The 14,420-nt window shown below is 41.4% G+C and overlaps 1 protein-coding gene across 8 annotated transcripts in view; it reads right to left on the bottom strand.

The window, feature by feature from the left end:
• Positions 1-14,420, bottom strand: part of GALNT1 (polypeptide N-acetylgalactosaminyltransferase 1) — a 137,248-nt gene that overhangs the window by 27,637 nt on the left and 95,191 nt on the right. For all 8 annotated transcript variants that reach the window (XM_084958497.1, XM_084958498.1, XM_084958495.1 and 5 more), the window contains 2 exons: positions 9,048-9,214; positions 2,248-2,455 (listed from right to left, as the gene is read on the bottom strand). In XM_084958497.1, the coding sequence (XP_084814623.1) occupies positions 2,248-2,455; positions 9,048-9,214 (375 nt within the window). The remainder of the gene's footprint in view (positions 1-2,247; positions 2,456-9,047; positions 9,215-14,420) is intronic.

The following is a 14,420-nucleotide window of genomic DNA, read 5'->3' as shown; positions in this document are numbered from 1 at the left end:
TGTTTTTTTCCTTTCCAATCCCTATATCATTTATTTATTTCTTGTATTTTTACAAAATCTAAGGCTTCTAATAATACTGAGTAACAGTAATAATTAAGGGCATCCTTATTTTGTACCATATCTTTCAAAAATCACTTTCAACATTTCTCTATCAATATAATGTTAGCTAGCAAATGTGTGTGGGGTTTTTTAAGCTATCCTTTTTTAGATTAGTAAATTTCCATTCTACAATAGTTTATTAAATATTCTAAATCATAAATTGATGTCCATTTTAATAATTAATGACCTTTTTTCTGTATCTATTAAAGTGACCAGAGTTTTAATGACTGAGTTTTAATCACAGTTTCAAAAATATACTAATGGAGTATATCATGTGAATTGGTTTTGTAATAGTAAACTAAACCAATTAGTAATGATGTTTTATATATATATATAGATATATTTTAGATATGGGTCTACTCCTAGTTGGACTCAGTTTTGCTGGTGGTATGAGATTTTCATATTAGCATTCATGGGTGGGTTTGAATAATTTTCCACGTACTTCTTTTCTGGTTTTATATCAAGGTTATTCTAGTCTCATAAGAAGAGTTGAGCTGGTTCCCCCCTTTTTTTCTTTTCTTTTTTTGGCCATGGCATGCAGCGACTTGATGTGAGATTGCAGTTCCCAGAACAGGGACTGAACCCAGGCTGCTGCATTGAAAGCACCGAATCCTAACCACTAGACCACCAGCAAACTCCTCCCAGGTCCCTCCTTTTCTATATTCTGCTTTATAAATTCTTAGGGGAGATCTATCTCCCCTCTGTCACCCCATACCAAGGTTGAAACAGGAAAGTTTTCTTTGGTGTGGTGGGATTTATTTCTCCTTCTAACACAGAGGTACAGACATCAGGAGCCTAGATTTATACAGGTATTGGCTATTCATCTTCCCACTACAGGCAGGGCCCAGGCCTTGTCTCCTATCCTCCCATCTGTATGTCTTTCACGGCAGAACCTCAGTGTCCCTAAGTTCAGCAGAAACCCTACATGGGAAAGCTCGCTTTTGTGTCTGGACTGCTTACTTGTTTGCACTTTGTTTTGAGGTATGCGAAATTTCTTACTTTGGTGCCAACTCAGTGATGCATTTAAAAATGTGTTTTGTATTTATCCAGTATTTAGCTTTTTCAGTTGGAAAAGTTATTCAGGATACCTAATCTATCATACAACCAACTGGAAGTTGTTGTGGTTGTTATTTCAGCCAATTTCCCTTTCATATTTCTGTCACCACCACACACTGCTCTCTCTCCACAGGTCCAGGCTCCTGCTCCATAAAGGTTACATGTTATCTTTACCCAAGCAAACATTTCCTAAATCAGTCATCTGTTATACAGAGAAAACAATTTAGAGAGATATCCTGTTCCTTCTTCAGGCAATGTTCTCCTTCCTAAAGCTACTGTATCTTCTCATTCCCCAATGCTGGTTTTTCCTATTAATTCATATTTGAAAGGGGAGAGATGTAGGTCCGGCATTTGTTTGCAAACAGAACAGATGCAATTACTTGACCAGTCAAAGTTTACCTTACTGAAATCTAAATCTTAATGGTAAATTGACACAGACAGCCTCTAGTTCAAACTGCAATGACAAGATGAAATTCAACTAACATAGGTCTAGCAGACTGAAGTTAGGTTCTCTTCCAATAACTAGGAACCAAGCCAGAGCCTGGCAGTAGGTAACGCTTTGAAAATTGTGCATCACGAAGGACTACCACCATGGGCTTGCACTGCTCTACCTGTATTTTTCAAGATTACAGTGCATTTCCACATACAATCAAGCATTTTTGGAGGCAATGTGTATCTTTCCACTCCCTTCTACTTCATGCTACAGGCTGAGAGATGGAATTGCAGTAAGGATGCAGACAGAGAAGAGATGATTTGCCTGCCTCTGTGTTAGCCTCAGAGATCAGGGAGAAGCAAAGGGCTTTATCCTCTTTATCCTACCTTCCTTGAGACCACTGCCTATCTGTTCTGCTCCTGTTTGGTGAACAGAGTATATAGAATACATTCTAACAACAAGTTTCCTAATCCATCCTCATTAACAAGATAGACTTAGGACATGGTCTTCATATTTCATTTAGAATGCTCTTCATAGATATTTTAAAGGAAACCAGAGGGAAATATTTTTTTGTATTTGTTTTAAAACACAGATTTTTATAACTTACCACAGTTTTTGACAAATGCACTGAAAACAATTTACAGACTCCAGACAATTACCTGTCATGTTTGATCCTGGCTAAGAGAGGCTCCAGCCACCCCACTGTACACTCACAGTGAGCGTCTAAAAAGGTGATCACTTGACCTTTAGACACAGCAGCTCCTTTTAATCTAGCTCTGATCAATCCAGAACGTTGCTCCATTCGAATTACATGAACCGGTACTTTTAACTTTTTCACATAACTCTCTAGAGGTCTTTTCAAAAAGTCTGAAAGATTAATAAAACAAAACAACTTAAAAAATATATTAAAACACCACGACCTGGCATTATCCAGATGGAAAGCAATTTTGATTTGCAATATACATTTAATGCATATTTATTGAGCATTCTCAGGGAGGGCCCCCTAACTCACAAACCCATTTCACTCAGGAAGCCTTTTTATTTCCTCTCCTTTGTAACATAAGGAATTAGGGAAAAGCCTTGGGGCTCTAGCTCAAAAACAGGCACATTACCACACTTTTCTAAGCAGCTCTCTGTCAGCTGTTTTCCTTTTTGCTAATCATGCTTAAGGAAGAGGACCAGTAAGAAAGTAGTTCAAGAGAATTACATCTAGACCTCAATAGAGAGAAGTAACAGAATATGCAAATGCTGTTAAGAGTTCAGAAAATTGTGGGATTTCTTTTAAGGCAGAAACAAACTGTCTTACATACGATCACAGTCTTTGCCTATATAGTTCTTTTCTCAGGAAGCAGGAAGTGAGGTCACGATAGAAGAGTGATGGATTGTAGCTGCAAGACCAAACAGACCCTTGACAGACAGGTTAGTCTAAGTAAAATAGGTTTCAAGGGGGAAGGGCAATTGAAGAGGGAAAGAGAAAAAGGAGAGTGAGTGGGTTATGAAAGCAGCAGCTATCCTGGAGAGTTCAGAAAGAGGTTATGCCCCTAAGCCAAGGATTGCCTGCTTCCAAAGTGCAAAATGGATTCTAAAAAGCAGAAAACATTCAAAGCAAAGAGAAGGAATTTTTCAGATCAGGTAAGTTTGTGGTATTTATGCCAGAGAAGCTATTCATGGTAGTCCTCACACAAATGTCTTTCCAACTGGTCCTCAGCACAATCTCTTTAGGGAAGGAAAAACTTCTTGACATGGAGCTCCTGGAGCTCCTGTGACCAGCTCTGTCCCACAGGACCCTAGTCATGGAGATCAGGGCAGGAGTATTAAGGGGCTCTTTAAATAGTAAATGTTGGAATCCAAAGGGCCTCCTATATAGTGGACAGGGAAAGACAAATGGAAGTGAGATGGGTCTTGTCCATTGGAACCGGTAAGACCAGACTGATTCAATACTGGAATAACCACTGCTATGAAGACTGCGAGAGAGAAAAAGGCCTCTATACCCCACTCTACCAAACACCAATCATTTCCATGTCTGCTACTGTACTTCCTACAACATCTGGGCTAAAAAGATTATCTGAAAAACATGTGGAGAAGAACTCCTACCTGATCATCATGATTTTAATGAACCAAGTCTTAGAATCAGAAGGATGTAACTTGATTCTGAGTGAAAGGGTGAGGCTAGTGCCAACTCCAGAGAAAAGCAACATTTTGCCATTTTGCGTCTGTTTAGCACAATACCAGGTTCTTTACATTATTTCATTTAATCCTCACAACAACCCTATGCTATTACACATATTTTAGACATGAAACACTAAGGCTCAGAGTATTAAATGAACTGATCAAGATGACACAGCTTATTAAGGGGTAAATCCAAGATTCAAACCCAGGTCTGCCTGACTTCAAAGTCCATCTTTTCATCCATAGCAAGAAATCCTAGAAGGGAACTACCAAGAGAGCAATTCAGGAACGTGGAATCATCTGACCTGGCATAAATTTAAATTGCTTTATGTTCAGACTTCATAGAATCGCCTGTGATGAGGTATGAGATATATTCTAGTACCTTAGACCAGTCAAGTTTGGCTGTGTCACAATGTGTCTCCCAATAAGTTTTCCCATAAATATTAGACAGTTTAAAGTGCTTCTTAAGAATCAAAAGCAAACTAATTCCTGAATCCCATACCTTTGAAAGTTACAATATTCTGTCTTGCTATAACTAAAATGAAAAATGCATGATCCTCTGGTTTGGGGGCTCAAAAAAGTTGCTATTCCATAAATTTTCTTGGCCATCTTTGCCATCTTTGTGGCCTTCATGCAAAAAGGCTAAGAAATAGGTGTCTTCCAGAGTTCCTGTCATGAAGCAGGGGAAACGAATCCGACTAGGAACCATGAAGTTTCTGGTTCAATCCCTGGCCTTGCTCAGTGGGTAAAGCATCTGGCATGCTGTGGTGTAGGTTGCAGACACGGCTTGGATCCTTCATTGCTGTGGCTGTGGTGGAGACCGGCAGCTGTTGCTCTGATTAGACCCCTAACTTGGGAACCTCCATATGCCACAGGTGCAACCCTAAAAAGCAAAAAAAAAAAATATATATATATATATATATCTATATATATATATATCTATATATATGTATGTATATATATATGTATGTATGTATATATATATATGTATGTATATATATAGGTGTCTTCCTAATAGTTGATAGACAATTATGGACTTGGGGCTGGGTGGGGATTAGGAACTATTTACTCAAACATCACTTTACAAAAAGGAGGCCATGGGGGGTTAAGTGATGATGGTGAAAAGGTACTATGTCACCGAAAACTACGGGGGAATCTTACTTATTGGACTATCTTTACAGCTATTAGTCTATAAATGCATCCCTCCATCAGGGAGTGTGAGACTGTCAGAGACTGAATGTCATGGAAAATTTCACTGCTCTCAGCAACATCTGAGAAATGTTAGCCAGAACTCTAAAGAGCAGTAAAAAGAGCAAGGAGTTTACAGTATAATAAACCTGACTCTGAATCTGTACTTAAATAAGAACCTCTGTTTACTTTGTGTAAAATGAGAAAAACAACAGTCATCTCTATTCTATGATTTTCTAATAAATTAAGAACATTACATCAATTTTAGGTCTTAAGATAAACTTCTGAGATGACGGTAACTTCTGACATGAACTAGAGATTCATCCAGACTCCACCTTTATTACAGACCCTGTAGCAATAAAGTTATAACAGAATGAAGTACACAGCACTTAAGAGGTCAAGCCGTAGGTTAATGCTAAGCCTCATTTTGCTCAATCAATAAAACAGAGATAATTATAGCACCTACTTCATATTTAATAAATGGAGCTCAGCAGGTTAACTGTGAAATCGAGTACCCTGAGGCCATGAGCAGACTACACAGGCTATACAACCTAGTTAGGAAGTTTACACAGATAAGGAATAAAAACAAGGATTAACTGACTGGTAGATGATTCTTTCATTCGTTCATTGAATATATCCTGGACTGTTTACTATATAATAGACGCTGTGGCACTGAGAAGATAATGGTGAGCAAAGAGTCCTGATGGCATCTGTAGGGTCTGCCTAGGGGCCAGCATGGGGCAGACAGTCATTACACAGACAAGTAAATAGGTGACTCTCTGGTGAGAGCTGCAGGAAAGTACGCAGCGCTCTGAGATGTGTTCAGAGAAATGTGACCTGGTCTTGGGAGGTCAAGGAAGGCCTCGCTAAATATAACTGATTCTGAGGAAACATCTGAGCTCAACTGTGGGGAGGGGTGGGCAGGGAATGACTCAAGAAGTGACTGGAGATGGAGGCAAAGGCCAGGTCATGTAGGCTTTAGAGGAAAGGTTTTTTTTTTTTTTAACTGAGGTATAGTTGATTTGCAATGTTTCAGGTATACAGTAAAATGATTCAGTTATATGTTCTTTTTCAGATTATTTTCCACGATAGGTTATCACATGATACTAAATACAGTTCCCTTTGCTATACAGTAGATCCTTGTTGTTTAGAGGAAAGATTTTTTTTTTTTTTTTTTTTTTTTTTTTTGCTATTTCTTTGGGTCGCTCCCACGGCATATGGAGGTTCCCAGGCTAGGGGTCGAATTGGAGCTGTAGCCCCTGGCCTACGCCAGAGCCACAGCAATGTAGGATCTGAGCCGCGTCTGCGGACCTACACCACAGCTCACAGCAATGCCGGATCGTTAACCCACTGAGCAAGGGCAGGGACCGAACCCGCAACTTCATGCTTCCTAGTCGGATTCGTTAACCACTGCGCCACGACGGAAACTCCCCTAGAGGAAAGATTTTGATCAGAGAAGTGACATGATCAGATCTCCATGTTTAAAAGCTCGCTGTGCACATAGCATGAACAGATTGGGGGGTGGAGGGGAGAGTGTGTGTAGGGAGACTAGTTGGTCTGTTTCACCAGTCCAGGTGAGAAATGATGGTGCCTTGAATGTGCCTCATGCATAGGAAAGAGCAGACTCTGAAAGTTATATTAGATAATTCTCAATCTGGGAGTTCCTGTTGTGGCTCAGCAGGTTAAAGACCCCAACATTATCTCTGTGAGGATGTGAGTTTGATTCCTGGCCTTGCTCAGTGGGTTAAGGATCCAGTGTTGCTGTAAGCTATGGTGTAGGCACGTAGCTGCAGCTCTGATTTGACCCCTAGCCTGGGAACTTCCATATGCCATAGGAGCAATTGTAAAAAGAAAAAAAATTCTCAATCTAGATAGCAAGACTGCAGTTATAACCACAAAAACACAATGTCCAGTGGTTCTCCAATATCAGAAATGGCAACCTGCATGCATCAGAAATGGTAATCTGCATGCCTGAGGCTTTCTAGGCAGGAAGATAAAAAGTAGAATCAGGTCCCTGATTGGGGCTGTGGGGAGACACTCAGGGACCTGCTTAATGACAAAGAGCCCCAAGCAGAGCAGTGATGCAGAATCTTCCCACACGTTTCCTCCTACAGGTTTACCTAGGTTGGGGTGATTCAGAAGGGCCTACAAGAGGAAGGAAAATGACAACTAGGATATGGGACTTCCTTTAACACCTCAGGTTGTGGACCCATGTTTCTGATTAGGCTACATCCTACAAAAACTTACTATTTCACACAGCCTTCTTAGGCGTTCAAAAAAATAATGGAGAAAACAAAGGGGGAATGAAAAAATAAATCATTTCATTTGAGGAAAAAGATCTCCCCTTGGGGCATATTTAATTTAACAAATATCAACATATATGTAAATCAAATATATGTCTCTTTCAGGACAGATATTTGTATTTGTATATACCACTGCTTACATTAACTTTGGTTAATTTTAAAGAGGCAGTAATTAACTCCTAGCAAATAGTTATCCACATGAGGTTTATACTTCTATTGTCAATAGTAATTATTTTAGGTGGTATTCTTATTTGTAGCAGTTCTCATATTCATTTTGACATTAATTACATTATATATTATACCATTATTAAATGTTTTGTTTAATTATAAACCATCTCCTTGATTAGATTAAGGAGGTAAGCGACAAGGCACCTGAGACAGTAGAGCTGTAACTTACTCTTCCTTTATCCTGCTATAACCTGGCAAAGTAAGAATTAAATTATTATTAATGTGCAAATCGCTCCCAAATAATTAAGATATGAAGTGACTGGAGCTCCCTTTGCGGTGCAGTGGAAACGAATCTGACTAGGAACCATGAGGTTGAGGGTTCGATTCCTGGCCTCACTCAGTGGGTTAAGGATCTGGCATTGCTGTGAGCTGTGGCGTAGGTTGCAGACGTGGCTCAGATCCTGCATTGCTATGGCTGTGGTGTAGGCTGGCAGCTGCAGCTCCGATTTGAGCCCTAGTCTGAGAACCTCCATATGCCGCGGATGTGGCTCTAAAAAGCAAAAAAAAAAAGGGGGAAGTTATTAAATTTAATCATGGTTAAGTGTACATATTTAGTGTGGGCACAGGAAGAAGAAGGTATAATATTCAACTAAACTATCTTAGGGGCAATGAGAAGTTGGCGAAAAAGTTTAAGATGATAAAAAAAGGATGAAATAGGTCATGAAATTTAAGGCTGCTTAAGGAAGGAAGAGCCATTTTCTGTAGCTCCCTCCAAATTTTTCTCACGTGAGTACAGGAATTCAGGGGAAAACACATGACACCAATGATCCTAAATAGCTACTGTGTGGGGAAAAAAGCCCTGAAAAATTCTTAGACTCTTTGCAGAACACCTGGGCAAGAGTTACTATAGACCGCTCACTGAGATCAGTCATATTACACAGTATTTTTTCATAAATTCCTTCTTCATCCTTTTATGCTCCTCAGTGTAGATCGTTCCTGAACTTAAACATAGAGAAAATGGGAAAATCTAAGAAGAATTTGGAGAACTAAAGCTCACTCACCTCATGCTCTTATTTTGCTGTCAGAGATGCTCCCCATTGTACATGGAACTAAATTTCTCTATTTATAGCCCTAAGTAGGATCCAATCTTTCTCCACTGACTCAGGGCTGCAGCTGCCCACAAAGAAAATCCTGACAAAATTATGTGGGTTTTTTTTTTCCCACTGTTCCACATTAAAAATTTTTTGGCTGCACCCACGACATGCAAAAGTTCCTGGGCCAGAGTTTGAACTCACGCCACAGCAGAGACCTGAGCTGCTGCAGTGACAACACCAGATCCTTAACCCACTGCGCCACAAGGAAACTTCCATCTGCATAAATTTTCATAGAATTATTTCTTTTTAAAATGAGATTAAGATAGACACAAACTAAATGCTAATGAAAGTAATATTTTAGGTTTCACAAGGGTGTAATTATTTTGCATATGGGAATGAGTCCAAATGTCATAAATAACTTTTAGGATAAATCAGAAGTCTGCATAACATTACTAGGTTAAAAATGATAGCAACTACTTTTTAACCACTAATGACAAAAGGTGTAGCATATTATTGGTATTAAAATGTAAAATTTACCTCTTTCACTGGCATCATCTACTAGAACAATTTCTTCTAGCATGTGTCTTGGTGAGCGATTAATGACACTATGGACAGTTCGCAGAAGCGTACTCCAAGCCTCATTGTGGAAAACAATCACCACACTTGTTGTAGGAAGATTATCTGGATACACCTTTGTTTTACACCTAGAGACAAAGCAAATGCCTTTATAAAGCTGTTAAGATAGCATAATCAAGTAATCAGAATCAAAGGTGGTGTGACTCTTGGTAACTAGTCCTTTATTGAAGTTTTTGGTTAATGTGGCATGTTTAATAAAACAGCACCTATTTAAAGTTACATGTTTAGATTAAAATTATTTTAAGGGGTGAGAGGACAAGATGGCGGAGGAGTAGGGGGACACGCTCGCCCTCTCCCACAAACACAACAAAAAAAAGCACATCTACAGAATAAATGACTCGCACAGAACAGCAACCAATTGCTGGCAGAGGAACCTAAACTCCAATAATGGCAAGAAGTTCGTGACATTACTGGGCAGAACGGGAGAAAAGAGGAGAGTGAGAGAAGGTGAATCTGAGCGGGACGGGCGCTCCCGAAAGGGAACTTTGGAGGAGAAAGGGATCCCGCACCCTGGAAAGTCACCTACACGGGGGAAAGATCAAACAAACCGGAGGAATCTCCAGATGCAGAGAAGAGTGTAGCAGTAAAGTGGAGTACGGAAAAGCCAATCAAGAACCGAAGGGACCATCTGAACTACGGGCACAGTCACCAAAAATTGAGACGCCTGGGTGGGGGCTGGGCACCGAGTCCTCGGCTCCAGAGGTTAGTCCCCGAGAACGGGCCGGGGGACGCCTGGGTAGGGGCTAGGCACCGAGACCTCGCCTCCAAAGGTTAGTCCCCGAAAAAGGGCCGGGGGATGCCTGGGTGGGGGCCGGGCACTGAGACCTCCGCTCCAGAGGTTAGTCCCCGAGAAGGGGCCGGGGGACGCCTGGATGGGGGCTGGGCACCGAGACCTCGGCTCCAGAGGTTAGTCCCCGGGCTGGGGGAGCGGAGTGGAGTGGAAACTGCTTGGGAGGTCTAGAAACCATTTGACGGGGCAGAGACTGCCTGGGAGACTAGAAAACAAAGCTGTGGCAGAGGAAGGGAACAATACTCTAGGGGCGGGGAAGTGGAAAGCCGCCTCAGAGGGAACCTGGGAGAAGAGCCTGGTCTGCGCCCCTGCTGGGGAGGGGAGAGAAGAAGGGTTGGGTCCCCACATAATACCCCCCACGCCACAGCAAGCTTACAGGCCCGCTAGCTAGCTGAAAGCTGTGCTTCCCAGTGCATCCCCTCCCCTCACCCCCACCACCCACTACACTCTCGCCGAACCTGGGGCTGCCTGCCATCCAGGAGGGCTGGCCTCAACAATTGCCTGAAGCCTACCACCGCAGGGGCTGTCCCTGCACAGGCCTGCTTGCCCTTTGGAGGGGCTACACTTCCGCAGAGCAGCACCAAACACCACCAGCCCTCGAGAAAACACCTGCAGCCCAGAAAAGCTAGAACAAGCCTAGCCAGGCCGTGAATAGATCGGCCTAATTCTCGGACGGTTTTTCTGAGTCGGGCTGCCCCGGGGAGGAGCCTCTTGGATTTCCAGCGGCCCTGCTACCCACCCAAGCCCCCAGGGGGTGCCCTAGTGGACCAGCTGCATAGTACTGCCAGCTCCAGGCAGGACCCCCTGCAGCCCAGAAAAGCTGCAACAAGCCTGGCCGAGTCGGGAAAAGATCTCAGACGGTTTTTCTGAGTCAGGCTGCCTCGGGGAGGAGCCTCTTGGGTCTCCAACGGCCCTGCTACCCGCCCAAGCCCCCAGGGGGTGCCCTAGTGGACCAGCTGCATAGGACTGCCAGCTCCAGGAAGGACCCCCTGCAGCCCAGAAAAGCTGCAACAAGCCTGGCCGAGCCGGGAAAAGATCTCAGACGGTCTTTCTGAGTCGGGCTGCCCTGGGGAGGAGCCTCTTGGGTTTCCAGAGGCCCTGCTACCCGCCCAAGCCCCCAGGGGGTGCCCCACTCCCACGGAATAGCTGCTCAGCACCACCAGCCCCCTGGAAGAGCCCCTGCAGCCCAGAAAAGCTGCAACAAGCTCGGCCAGACTGTGAAAAGATCCGCCTACATTCTCACGCCGTCCTTCAGTGTAGGGCTGCCCTAGGGAAGAGCCTCATAGGTTCTCAGTGACCCAGACAGCTGCTCCAGCCCCCAGGGGGTGCTGCACTCCTGAGGAACAGCTGCCCAACACTGCCAACCCCCTGCAAGAACCCCACAGCCTAAAAACACCAGAGCAAGCTCTGCATGACCAAGTGAAATCTGTTACCATTGTGGTGTGGACCTCCCAGTCCTGTCTGCCCTCAGGAAGCCCTCCTTTGTTTCAAAGAAATGCTGTTAGCCCCATCAACACTCCAGAAAAGCCACACTGCCTCAAAAAAGATTGACCAACAACGCCAGCCCTCAGGAAATATTCCATGGCAGTGACAAGGCAAACACTGCCCAATCACGGAGAGTACAACTCCCTCAGGAGAAAGAAAACAACAAGCAAGATGAAGAAGCTGAGAAACCACCCCCAGTCAAACCAACAGGAGAACTCACCTAAAACAGTCAACAATGAAACAGATCTCTGCAGTCAGACAGACCTGGAGTTCAAAAGAGAAATAGTGAAAATACTGAGGGAATTAAGAGAAGATATGAACAGTAATGCAGATACCCTCAGAAAGGAACTAGAAAATATAAGGAGGAGCCAAGAAAAACTAGAACATTCATTTGCAGAGATGCAAACTGAACTAAGGGCAGTAAAAACCAGAATGAATAATGCAGAAGAACGAATCAGTGATATGGAAGATAGAATAATGGAAATCACTCAATCCGGTCAACAGACAGAAAACCGAATCAAAAAACTGGAAAGCAATATAAGAGACCTATGGGATAATATAAAGCGGGCCAATCTACGCATAATAGGAATTCCAGAAGGAGTAGAAAAAGATAAGGGGATGGAAAATATATTTGAAGAAATTATTGCTGGAAATTTCCCAAATCTAAAGGATACTGGGTTCAAGATACAAGAAGCACAGAGGGCCCCAAACAAACTGAACCCAAACAGACCCACACCAAGACACATCATAATAAAAATGGCAAAAGTTAGTGATAAAGAGAGGATCCTAAAGGCAGCAAGAGAAAAACAGAATGTTACCTACAAGGGAACCCCCATAAGATTATCAGCTGATTTCTCTACAGAAACACTACAGGCCAGGAGGGAATGGCAAGAGATATTTAAAGTGCTAAAAGGAAAAAATATGCAACCTAGAATACTCTATCCAGCAAGAATATCATTTAAAATAGAAGGGGAAATAAAAATTTTTCCCAACAAACAAAAACTTAAAGAATACAGCAACACAAAACCCAGGTTAAAGGAAATATTGAAAGGGCTTCTCTAAACCAAAAAGAAAGAAAGGAAAGGGAAGAAAAAAGAAAAGAAAAAAAAAAAAAAAAGAAGAGGAAGAACTAGGACTGAGGAAACCGCAATCAGAGAGCAGTCACAAATAAGCCAGCATACAGATTTAATCATAAACATGCTTCAAACAAAATAAAATTAAAAAGAAAAAAATAAAAAAGAGTCATCAAAACCATAAAATGTGGGCAAGGGATGTTAGGAAGTAAATAACCCTTTTTGTTTGTTTGTTTGTACGTTTCTCTTCTTAATTTTAATATAGTAATGAAGTGTTTGAACTTACAGGACCATCAGGCTAAAACACACAATTATGGGAAGGGGTTAGCATACTTAAAAAACAGGGCAACCACAAGCCAAAACCAAATATTGCATTTGCAAAAAATGAAAAAAAAAATACACTCAAGCAGATAACAACAGGAGACCATCCAACCAAAAAAAAAAAAAAAAAAAAGAAAGGAAGAACAGAGAACCACAGAATCAACTGGAACACGAGGTTCAAATGGCAATAAATAATCATCTATCAATTATCACCTTAAATGTCAATGGACTGAATGCCCCAATCAAAAGACACAGAGTGGCTGAGTGGATAAAAAGGCAAAAACCTTCAATGTGCTGCCTACAAGAAACTCACCTCAGGACAAAAGATATATATAGATTGAAAGTGAAAGGGTGGGGAAAAATATTTCACGCCAATAGACATGACAGAAAAGCAGGAGTCGCAACGCTCATATCAGACAAAATAGACTTTAAAACAAAAGACATAAAGAAAGACAAAGAAGGACACTATTTAATGATTACGGGATCCATCCAAGGAGAGGATGTTACTATCGTCAACATATATGCCCCAAATATAGGAGCACCCAGATACATACAACAAATATTAACAGACATAAAGGGTTAGGGTTAGGGTTAGGGTTAGGGTTAGGGTTAGGGTTAGGGTTAGGGTTAGGGTTAGGGTTATGCTTCAAACAAAATAAAATTAAAAAGAAAAAAATAAAAAAGAGTCATCAAAACCATAAAATGTGGGCAAGGGATGTTAGGAAGTAAATAACCCTTTTTGTTTGTTTGTTTGTACGTTTCTCTTCTTAATAAAGGGAGATATTGATGAGAATACAATCATAGTAGGAGACCTTAACACCCCCCTCACATCAATGGACAGATCCTCTAGACAGAAAACCAATAAAGCAACAGAGATCCTAAAGGAAACAATAGAAAAGTTAGACTTAATTGATATCTTCAGGACACTACATCCAAAAAAATCAGAATACACATTCTTCTCAAATGCTCATGGAACATTCTCAAGAATCGACCACATATTGGGACACAAAGCGAATCTCAATAAATTTAGGAGCATAGAAATTATCTCAAGTATCTTCTCTGACCACAATGCCATGAAATTAGAAATCAACCATGGGAAAAGGAAAGAGAAAAAACCTACTCCATGGAGACTCAACAACATGCTACTAAAAAACCAATGGGTCAATGAAGAAATCAAGAAGGAAATTAAAAACTACCTTGAAACAAATGATAATGAAGACACAACCTCTCAAAATCTATGGGATGCTGCGAAAGCAGTGCTCAGAGGGAAATTTATAGCAATACAGGCCTTTCTCAAAAAAGAAGAAAGATCCCAAATTGACAACTTAACCCTCCACCTAAATGAATTAGAAAAAGAAGAACAAAAAAGTCCTAAAGTCAGCAGAAGGAAGGAAATTCTAAAGATCAAAGAAGAAATCAATAAAATAGAGACTCAAAAAACAATAGAGAAAATTAATAAAACCAAGAGCTGGTTCTTTGAAAAGGTGAACAAAATTGACAAACCCCTGGCCAGACTCACTAAAAAGAGGAGAGAAAGAACCCAAATAACCAAAATTATAAATGAAAAAGGAGAAATCACAACGGATACAGCAGAAATACAAAAAA

This window comes from Sus scrofa, chromosome 6 (assembly GCF_054392235.1).
Source record: "Sus scrofa isolate SSC_HxYL_T2T_F1_AM1 chromosome 6, Sscrofa_HxYL_maternal_Yorkshire_Landrace_v2.0, whole genome shotgun sequence".
Lineage (NCBI taxonomy): Eukaryota > Metazoa > Chordata > Mammalia > Artiodactyla > Suidae > Sus > Sus scrofa.
Note: the sequence above shows the minus strand (reverse complement) of the source record. Positions and strands in the feature narration are given on the sequence as shown.